Source organism: Onychostruthus taczanowskii, unplaced genomic scaffold (genome assembly GCF_017590055.1).
Source record: "Onychostruthus taczanowskii isolate IOZ18803 unplaced genomic scaffold, ASM1759005v1 scaffold34, whole genome shotgun sequence".
NCBI lineage: Eukaryota > Metazoa > Chordata > Aves > Passeriformes > Passeridae > Onychostruthus > Onychostruthus taczanowskii.
In genome coordinates, this window is record NW_024500794.1 from 325096 (window position 1) to 336040 (window position 10945).

Consider the following 10945-nt stretch of genomic DNA (forward strand, 5'->3'; position numbering starts at 1 on the left):
AGGCACCAGGTAGAGCAGCCTGACGTAGCCACTGCATTCCAGCTGCCAGCCCCCAAATTCAGCCAGCTCTGGGAGGTGCTGCCCCCAGCCCCACGCATAGCGGGAACTCTTTCCCTGGATGGGCTTGGCATCTCCACACCAGGGTACCAGCATTCGGATTCACAGTCCCAGCTGCCAAAACTCCTCTGAGTGCAGCAGAATTGTCTCCCTGGGTCATCTGCTCTGGGATTCCTCCCCTTCCCTGTCCCCACCCAGCCAAATACAGCAGAGCATATACATAACCTCTTTTCACCAACACCGGGGTTCGTGCCTCCTGCTGCCACACCAGTAATGACTGCATCTCTGCCTCTTGGACCATGAACTCCGAGGTGTTCGTGGCCACTGAGAAAAATACAGGTGTGGTGATGCCCAGGGCATCACGCAGTGTTGGGGGGTCTTGCTGCCAGTGCCTGAACTCGCTCTGCTCAGTGCTTGGAGAGAGCTGCTAGGTTCCGTGGTCCCAGATCACAATCTCGTATCAGTAGCTGTCACCACAGCCCTTAGTGCTGGCCGGGAGATTAAAAAATGACAGCCAACCTAGCATTCCTTCTCTGTAAGGAGGGCTGGGTCCTCCTCAGGTTTGTTTTGATTTTTTCATCACTATTTTGAGTGGAATCGTTGCAGTGGGGGAGCTGGGCGAAGCAAGGATTTGCATGAAGCTCTCGGTGCTGCGGGGTTGCTAATGGTGAGCGTTATTTCAGCCAGCAGTAAGTTTCATAATCTTGGCCCAGCTCTTGTGAATGTTCCATTTTTCAGGGTCATGAGCCTCTTTACCCTTCTTCCATCCCTTCCCCCTCTCCCCAAACTGGTTGGCAATTTCATTGTTCCAGTGGAATATATCCGTCATGTGAGGTCATCGCTGCATAAGGAGAGGTGATTGATTGCTTAGGTCACTGGGGCCTGTCCCATGCTGGGCTTTGAATGCTGGTTTGGAGACCTTGAACCGGACTCTGTGCTCAAAGGCGAGGCGATGTGGGGTGCAGAGGGGCACGGTGATGCATTCCCAGCAGCTTGAGTTGCCGAGCAAACAGACTGCTGCATTCTGAACTAGCTGGAGCACTCTGAGAGCAGACAGCTTCATTCCTAGAGGCACAGTATCACAGCAGTCAAGCTCTAGATGTTACAAAAATACAGATAGATCATCATCTGCCAGTTGAGCCAGACAGAATCGGGTGCAACTCTTTTCCCATCCCCGGATGGAAAGAGCCTCTACCCGCTCCTCACTAACGCGGCTTGTGTGCGCTTGGCTTCATCCAACTGCTCTCCAGTCAGAGCTGATCTCGGCTAGGCATTGAGAAAGCTGTGAGATTCTCAGATTTTAAGGCCAGAGGGACCATTTTGATCATCGAGACTGACCTACAGCAGAGCACAGGCCAGAGAATTTCACCAATTTAATTTCCTGCGCCAAGCCCATAACTTCTGATTGAACTGTAGCATCTCTTTTAGGAATACAGCCAGGCAAAGGCTGCAGGCAGTAGGGAACACACCACCTGCCTAGGTGAATTGTGCTGGAGTGTGACCCTCTTTATTAATAGTATTGTTCCTCATTTGAATTTGTCAAACTTCAGCATTTTGTAACAGAAGGTTACAGATTGCACTTGATGTGAGGGAGCTACAGCACACGGCTGGCACCTTGGTTCTTTTATTCCTGTGATGCCTTTTTTATTTGGATAGGATTTATCTATGGCACTAAGGTACACGAGAATCCTGAACACAGAGAAGGAGTAAGCGAATCCTAGGGCTTTCCTGGGGCACAGTAGTATCTGAACTCCAGAGCCCAGGGTGTCACATTCAGGGTTTATTCCGAGCTCCCTGGTTTGAGCAGGAGTGCAGCAGGCTCTGCTCCTAGCCATTAGGTAGGATGTAAATTCCCAGCCCCTCTGGGAATTTACTGAACTGCTATGTATGCTTTGGGGCATGGCTATTGTGATCTGCTCTCTCATGTCCCAGCAGCGGCAGGTCCATGCTGCAGGAGACTTACAAAGAGGGAGGAAGCACAGATGGGTGTGGGGAACAGCAGCAGGATTCATGCTTCCATCCTGCAAATGCATGAGAGCAGCTCCTAACAGATTAGCCCCAGTCTGGAGTGATGGTGGGGTCCATATGCAGCAGCAAAGAACAGTGTAATTCTTACTCACTGCTTTCAAGCACCAAGATTCACAAACTGAGCTCAGTGAAGTGCCCCGGGGAAATAGCTTTGTCATTCACACTCTGTCATCTGTGCATCACAGGGCCAGAACGCTGAGATGAAGGCTCTGTACCTAGAGTGAAAGTATACAGGTTTCCTGTTCAGACTCTGGGAGCAGCCCTGTCCAGTTTTATTGCCATTAGACCTGGGAAACACATATGAAAGCAAGAGCCTTGCCATGAGGTAGCGTGCAGAAATCTCTGCTCCGGCACACAAAGGCTTCTTGAATGGTATAAGGTGGGATTTACACTCACAGGTAGTGAGAGCATTGGCATCCCGTCCTCTGCTCTGAAGGTCTAGCAGTTTATTCAGGATCCACACTGGGAGCTGCATCCAGAGCTGAACAAAGGGCATGTGCTACTCTTGCCCTCCAACACAGCAGGGTCGGTGCCCAGGACACAATCCTGCTGCCGGTGGCTGACCGCAGAATGCCCCAGACATGCTTTGTCTGCTGTTTAGTCAATAATCCACGGGGACATCCATGCTCCATTTCAAACATAAATGCTCCAAGCACGCTGGAATACAGCCTGAATTGCTTGGTGTTTTCACCTGAAACATTCCTTTGCTCCCACACCCTCCATGCCATGGGAGACACCTCTGTCCTGCTCCCAGCTCCTCCACAATCAGTCCTGGGTGTGCCAGTGCAGGACACACTCCTAGTCTTTGGCCACGATCTCATCAGCAAATCAGAATGTGTGGACGAAGACCAACCAACTTTGCAGCATTCCTGCACTCATCTGGAGACACCTTTGGGGTGGGGGCATCGGGAATCACCAGCTCTTCACTCCAGGCAGCAGAACCCATGCACAGCAGTGTCTCCAGTCTGAGGCTTGCACCCCCATGTGTGGGCTGTCCCCTACTCGGCATCACGTGCACATGAGGCGGTCAGTGCTGGGGCTCACCCCTCCTCAGCTCATTCCATACGTTATCTGCTCCATAGGCCTGACATTTAGACAACCGTGTGTGAAAGCCGTCCAGGATTTGGCTCTGTAGGGTGTCTTATTCCCAAGTTTTCAACCCTGGAAGTCCATAGACTGGGTGTCATTGCTGGAGCTCTCAATCTCAGCTTAGAAGAATGGCGATGTCTCCATTATGAGATCTCCCAACAAGCGAGGAGAGCACAGGGACCCCAGAATTCCTACCCCCAGGCACATTTCTGAGGGTAGAGCCGTCGCTGTCAGGAGGAGTGCCAGAGGTTACATGTGCACCACTACTGTGCCACACTTCCCTGCGGGACTGGCACTGAGGTCTGCCTGCACCTGGAGAAGGTCATCCCTGCTGGGATGGCACTGTCCAGCCCCACATCTCCTGCTTCCCGATGCAAAACAGCCCCTGCCCCCAAAGACTTGAGCTGGGCCACAAGCAGAGCAGGCTCTTCATCCCAGGGAACTGCTGTCCTGTGGTGAGTCCCAGGCATGGCCCCAGGCATTCCAAGCCACCTTCAAACCTCTCGTGCAACTTGTGTGCCTTCCAGCCTGGGGATTCACACAAGGAGGTCCTCCATGCTTGGAATTCCCTCCCTTTCAAGGTCCAAAATAAATTCTGTCATGGATTTCTGTTGCCAGACATGATCTTCCACGGCATCGTGATCATAATCCAGATGGCCAAGATCTCGCCAGTATCTGGGTTCAGAAGAAACTTGCTCCATTCTGCTGCCTCTCTGCAGAGCTGCATTTTAATACTGAGTCCTCTCCAAGGCTTAGAGGTTCAGGAGCAAAGAACAAAGAAATGCTGAGAATAGCTGCTCTTTTCTCCTCATCTTCATCTCAGGATCCCTCCAGAGACTGATCTTGCCCCAGAGGGAGGGGCAGGGCATATTAGCCAACAATTCTTTTTTTTTTTTTCTGTGAACTTTGTTTAAATATTTAACAGAAGGAAACTAAAAATATCCCCGGTTAATGCAGCAGGAGCTAGACAGCTACTTAGTCTTGGGTGCCCTTCCTCCTGGCCCCTCTTCTCAGGTGCACATCACAGCAAGCCCTGGGTTCTCCCCTCAGGAAGACGAAGCCTCCCATGCAGGAGGGGCTGCAGTTTTTGTTCAGGGCATGGGGTGAGCAGGGGCGGATGGCAGTAACCCCCTGGAAGCCGGGAGGTGCAGCACGGCTGGCTCAGGGCTGGAGGGACAGGGTTGGCCTCCGCATTGACTCCCTCAGCCAAGCATGCCTGTTTCTCCATCCCGGCAGCCACAGGAGGGCATGACCGTGGGCTGTCGGCATTCATGCCTTCCTCTTCACGATGAAGGAGCAGGCTGAACATCTCGCATGATTTTTTTTTTTTCTTTGTCCTGTGCATGCGATTGCGGAGAGAATCTGGGGTCAGGCACATAAGAGCTCCCCGGGAAGGGCCGGCCAAGGGAAGGGGCAGGCAGCAGGAAGGGCAGGCACGCTGCCACCGGGCTGATGCTGGAGGGTGCTGAGCATCCAGGGCAGAAATCCCGCTGAGAGGACCTGACCTCACTGTGTGCTTTTGTTGCTCAGCCATGGGAGGTGGGAGAGAAAAGGGAGGAATAGAGGAGAAATGGAGGGATGGGACAGTGCAGAGGACATTAAGAGTGTGGGAAGGTAATTTCATGTTAGCTAAGAGGAAAGTAAATACTAAATATTTGATAGGCATATTTTTTCTCTTAAATTCTTTAGTGAGGCTGGACTTTTTCTCGCTGATTCACTCTTTCTCAGTCGTCTTGCTTTACCACTCTCATGTTTCCCCTTTCGCTCCCTCGCTCTGGCACACAATGAAGAGGCTCTTTTTTAATAAATGGATTACACACTCCACACTATAAATAAACACAGGAATTAAGATTCCAACTTGTTCCAGCGATAAGCAAACAAAGATGCTGAATCCCCCTCTCGGCCCTAAGACGGGAGAGTCCCTGAGGAAGCTGCACATGTGCCTGGGCACGTGTGCTCCAGAGATCGCTCCTTGCTTTTGTGAGCATATGCTAAGGCATGTGTTTCTGGGGGGACTTGGCATGGGGGTGGGGACGATGCACCTCCGTGCATGGGGGGCATGGGAGCAGGAGAGGGTGCACGTGTGTGCATGGGCTCCCCTTATCCTGCCAGCCGGGGCCGGGAGCTCACCTGGGGTGGCACACGCTGCCTGCAAGGAGAGAGCCGTCACCACTGCGTGAGGGGGCACTGACACCCCTCCCTTTTGGTTCCCAGTGAAGAAGATGAGACAAGATCCTGACTGAGCAAAGACACTGTTGCATCTGAGATGGAGCCCAGTGCCTGGTAGGTTCACAGCTTCCCACACTGGCAGGTGAGGCGCAAAGAAAACAGGAGTGTGGGTGGTGGGCTGCTCCCGGCTGCTTGGCCTTTCAAAGGAGGAACATTTAGATCAGGCTCTCTTCTTGTTCCCCCCACCCCACAGCAGGATGCCTCCACTCCTCTCCCGCATCCACTCCCTGCAGCTGTGGCATCTCCTGCTCGTCGTCTTGGCCGTCCCTCCTCCTGGCACATGGTCTCTTCGCTCGCGGGGCCCTGCAGCTCCTCGGCCTCTTTGCACCCGCCGGAGCCCCTCGGCCCCACGGTCCATTTGCATCTGGGAAAGGACCTCACAGCCGGAGCGGGATTCCCGCTCGGATTCCCGCTCGGCCGCGCCGCGCCAGCGTGCCCTGCCCGTGCGGGGAGCAGAGCTGCGGCACGTGGTGCGGCTGAGGCGCCAGGCCGCGGGGGCCCGGCCCGCCACGCCCTCGGGCTTCGAGGATGGCATGCCCTCCTCCCAGTACCCCTGGGCCATCGTGTGGGGTCCCACGGTGTCGGATGAGGATGGAGGGGACACAAACTCAGCCAACCCGGGCTTCCCGCCGCTGGGATACACCTTTGTCTCGCCGCACGGGATGGCGACGGCGCAGCCCAACTCCCACTCGCTGCTGCACAACGCGGGGCTCAACCTGCGTGAGACCCCAGCCACCCTGCGGCCCTTCTTGTTCGGGCCCCGGGGAGAAGGTAAATCTGCACTCTGCTTCTTTCACCCCCCATCCCCTGCAGGAGCAGCTCCTTCTGCAGAACTCTGGGAGTTCAGGGATCTCCCCTTGCCCTGTGCTCTCTGGGGACCGGAGGGAGTGGCCATCACAAGCCGCACTCCTCTGTCTCGCAGGTGTGGACCCCCAGCTGTACGTCACCATCACCATCTCCATAATCATTGTCCTGGTTGCCACTGGAATCATATTCAAGTTCTGGTGAGTGGGGTTTGGGCCAGTGAAGGCTCTCTGGGCCGGTGTCTACAGGAAGACTGTGGGCTTGGGACCCATTTGTCCCAGGGTTGCAGATCTTGTGCTGCAATTCCTTGCAAGGTTTGGCACTCGGCCACGCTGGGTTCTAATGCTGAGTGTAGTGGGTTCCATCTCCCAAACCTCTCTGTCATCAAGGGCTGGGCTTGTCTCTTTACCTCACCCCTTGCTCTCTCCAAAGCTGGGACCGAAATCAGAAACGCCGGCGTCACTCGGGGCAGCAGAGCAGTGGGAGGCAGCAAGAGAGCCAGCAGCCCCTCACAGACCTCTCCCCCACCACCGTCAGCATCCTGGGGCCCTACGGCGACCCCCTGACCCCCACACCTGAGGCGGAGGAGTCCAGGCAGGGCCAGGAGGGTGCAGAGAAACTGGGTGGCCACGGGAAGAACGCAGCATTCCAGCTCAACCGGTGAGTGGCCAGTGAGCTAGGGCAAGAGGGGCTGGCAGGGGACTGGGGGACAGGCACACCGAGGCAGGGCAAAGGTGGTGTTGGTGAGTGGGAGTGGAGGGCTTGGGCAGTTTAAACGCTGGCTAATTTCCAATTCCCTCTTTCCCCAGAATCCCACTGGTGAATCTGTGACACTCGCAGGAGAGGCTGAGCTGGCTCCCCCACCCTCCTGTCACCACTGGCGAGCGCGGACTCTCCCCGCCTCTGCTACCCCAGGAAAAAAAGCAACCTCCTTGTGCCACGGCCCACCACCACCACCTTTATTAACTAACCCCACTGGGATGTGCCTGGGCAAATGGACGAGCTGGGCCTCCTTAGCCTCCTGCTGGGGGAAGGCTGGGGACCCGCCCTGCCCACGCAGGACAGGGTGACGAGAGAGCAGAATGGTGGGAGGGAAGACAGCTGGTGGTGGTGTGAAATCTTGACCTCCCCAGCCCCTCTTCTAGCATATGTGCACAGACACACTTGGATCTCCATGACTCTCTCACCAGTGCATGCCTGACATCGGGGGTAGGCAAGGTGGAAAGGCGTACCCCTGTCCCCGTGGGCCCTCACCCTCCGTGTGTCCCTTCCCATGTCGTGTGCTTTGCAGTGAACGTCTGGAGTTCAGTGGCTGCAGGATTGCCCGCCAGGTGACTCAGATGGTGGCAACTTCGTCTGTTCCTGAGACCTTGGCCCTCCTGAGAGTCCCAATGGTGGGTGAAGTTTGGGCAGAAGAGGCTCACAGAGCACCTGGGCCCTCTCAACAATCCATTTCCTTGAAGAAAACGTTATCTTCCCCTTAGATGGAAGATATTCACATTTTTCCAGTTTCTTTCTGCCTAACAGTCCTTTGGGGTTTTTTCTCTTCAGCTTGTATCTTTCTTCCTCTCTCCGTCCACAGTTTTTTCCCCTCAGTTCCCACCCCCATGCCACTTCTCTTGCCAGTTAAAGTTGGAAATTATTCCTTTAGCTTTCCAAATGTTTTGATCTTTGGAAACCTCCTTGCTGTCCCTCTCCACCCCTTCAGCCTCCTTCAGCAAGGCTTTTCTGAGTAACACCAGTCTGTGATGATGCTTTCCAGAAAATCCGAGGTGAAGCACTCTGCTCACCATGTTTCTTAGCAAGTGTCCTGCACACAGCTAAAGCCTGGAATGCAGACATTGCTGGGCATGAGGAACTTGCAACAAGGCACCAGACTCTGCATGTGGGATGACCAAGAGCAGTTTAGAGTTGATCTTGGGAACACTGGAAGGGTTGCCATGTACCGCTGGTAGGTCTTTCCTGGAGTGCAAGGTGACTGGAAACCCACAAGGCAGTGCTCACCAAGGGCATGAGAGAGGGGTATCTGGGCTCCCAGATGAAGCTTCATTCAGTTCCCCAGCTGGTTAGAAACTGAAAGCAATGGCACAAGTAATCTGTCCAAATTGGTTGCCTGCGCATGTCCTTCAGGGCTGTGGTGGCCTGTGGGTCTGGCAGCCACACTGTCACCTCCGTGAGCAAGATCCATGCATCTCCACCTCCACCTCTTCCTAGGCATGGAAGTTTGGGTGTCACTTTGAGGACATGCGAGATGGCAAATTTCAGCTTACTGACAATAGCTTTTATGGACAACTTCAAATTAATTAAATTACCCCACACTGACAACCACTGAGGTGAAATGATGCACATTTAGATAAGGTTGCCCCTGCAGTGTACAAACACCTTTAGCTGCTGGACTGATGTGGCCAGAGGCAGAAAAATCCCCCACAGTCTGAAGGCCCTAATGCACCGTACAAGGTCTCTGACAAAAGTAATCTTGGAGAGAGGGAAGCGGCCTTTCATCCTTTATCTCTGCATAAAAAGCCTGTTCTTTAGAGGACAAAGCACAGGGAATTTCATAAGAGGCCTGGTCTGCCCGTTTACCCAGCTGAACCATTAGGTGTTCTCGGGTCCCATCTGACTCACTGTGAAGGGCATTTAAATCAGAGTGTAAATTACAATAAGCTTCCCAAAAACAGTAGAGATTTGGAGAAAATGACAGGTCAAATAAAATTACTGGCTTATTAAAAGCACAGAGTGGCTGAAAGATGTAGGTGGAAAAGGACTCTGGAGATCTCTAGTCTAAGCACAGGCTGATTCTGTGCTTACAGCAGGGGATATTAGTGCTTTACCGTAGATCGATCTGTTACTGAGCCTGTTCTTATTCGGGATCCATGCAAGGCCTTGGTGGACTTTTAAGCTGCAGACGAACATGGAAGGACCAGGTGGCAGTTCCTGCTTGCTGCCCCATTCATTGCTGCCCCTGTTCCCCCTCTCCCTGGCACGTCCCTGCTGGGGAAGGACATCTGCAGGAGGCTGCACTGCTGATTGCTGGCAATTTGCAATACCTTGGACTGGTTGGAGTAACTTTCCAGACCGGATTAATTAGATTGTTCTTTGATCAACAGCATTTGTTGAAACAAGGCCAGAGTTTAGACTCTTCCACTTCAATGGCTGTCCTTGGAGTTTCTCTTTCCACATGCTGCATGGAGAGAAGGTTTGTAAGAAAGTGGCAGGGGACCACAGGAGGCACGGTGAAAATATTTTCCAACACCTGATGTGGGGAAGCCCTGCACTCTCCTGGGAAGGCTTTTGTAAATTCTGCAAACAGAACAGATTTCGGCGGTTTGGGGTTTTTTCCTCCCCCTATTATGTCTCTGGTTTTGGTAAAAGTATCTCCAAGGAGAGAAACCTTTCATGGATACTGTGGTAAGGGGAAAGCTGGTGAAGCTGTGTAGAGAAAACTCTTACAACAGAGGCTTGGGTATAATGAACATCTTTTCTAAGAACAATTTTCCTAGCCAAATACATTTTTATGATAGTCATTCAATTTCTCACACAAAACAGGTTAGATACAGGGAAACAACTTCATTGTTCTGCCCAAACATTCATTGCTATGCTTTGTCCCTGGAACAAAACACTCAGAACACATGTGGACACACAAGCTTCTTCCAGTTAATAAAAAATCTCACTGGATCTGTTTTCTCCATGACTGGAGCCTTATAAACCATCTTCCCCTACACAGACTGGAGCCAGAGCATGCCTGAGGTCTTTACCCTGGCCCAGGGTAATATTTTGTAGGATGTGCACATGGAAGGGCTGACAGCATTAAGCCAGGGCAGAGGACAGCACCTTCTTAGTTACAGCCCATCAGGTTCCCCTGTCTTCTAGATGAATGGAGGAGAAAGATTTATTTTTTTTCTTTCCATTAGAAACAGAAAATTTTTTCTTTCCATTAGAGAGAAAAGTGTGCAGGGAAACCAACTGGAAGTGTTCATAACCTTGGGATAATTTTGCCCAACATTTCTATGCTATTAAATGGGTCAAGGTGAGATGAAGTGACTGTGTCTCTGCTGAGCTCCTAGAGAACCCTGACTTTTTGAACACAAGGGTGGTCTCTCTGTGAGTACGGTGGAAAGGAGGGAAGTTCCTGCTTCAAAGCAGGAACTGGAGTCTCCTTCTCTTTACCCAAGAGAGTGGCATGACCACAGGCCAAATCCTGCTTGGGCTTTCCCATCTGCTTGGTTGCAATTGGTAGGCAGGGAGCAGACCTCCGGTGTGTGTTTCCACACCTCTCCTCCAGTCCAGTTTCCCGGGGCTAACATCCAGCCAAATATCCCAAAATTCAGAGAGGGCTATCTACCTCTTCCTCAATGGCACCCAAGTGCCCTTGCAAATCTGGTCCCTTCATTTCCCACTCCACTTCCTGATGAAGAAAAATGCTTGGAAAGGAGTGGTTTGTTCATTCCCTGCAAGTTCTCAAACAGGACCACCTTGAGACTGTTCTGAATTAAACTGTTTTGTTTTTCACTCTGACAAACCACATCTGTGGCACAACCTTAGAGCTGAGACCTGCAGCACAAAAGTCCTGGGTCAAACTCCAGCTCCCCAGCTGCATCCCTGCTAATGTCCCACTGTTGTCCTGGCCCTACCTGGCAGGACCATAGAGAGAGGTCCCCTTCCTTCACCACCTGCTGGCTCTCTACTCCTCTTTTCCTGTTGTTTTCCCTCTCCCACTGTTTTCCCTCTTCCCACTCTT

At 52.6% G+C, this 10945-nt stretch overlaps 1 protein-coding gene across 1 annotated transcript; it reads left to right on the forward strand.

Moving 5' to 3' along the window:
• Window positions 1-5440: 5440 nt before the first annotated feature.
• On the forward strand, window positions 5441-7038 carry LOC121339323 (PILR alpha associated neural protein). The gene is made up of 5 exons (XM_041411032.1): window positions 5441-5457; window positions 5597-6174; window positions 6326-6407; window positions 6640-6867; window positions 7017-7038. Exons 1-5 carry the CDS (start codon window positions 5441-5443, stop codon window positions 7036-7038), a joined length of 927 nt encoding a protein of 308 aa, XP_041266966.1.
• The last annotated feature ends 3907 nt before the right edge of the window (window positions 7039-10945 follow it).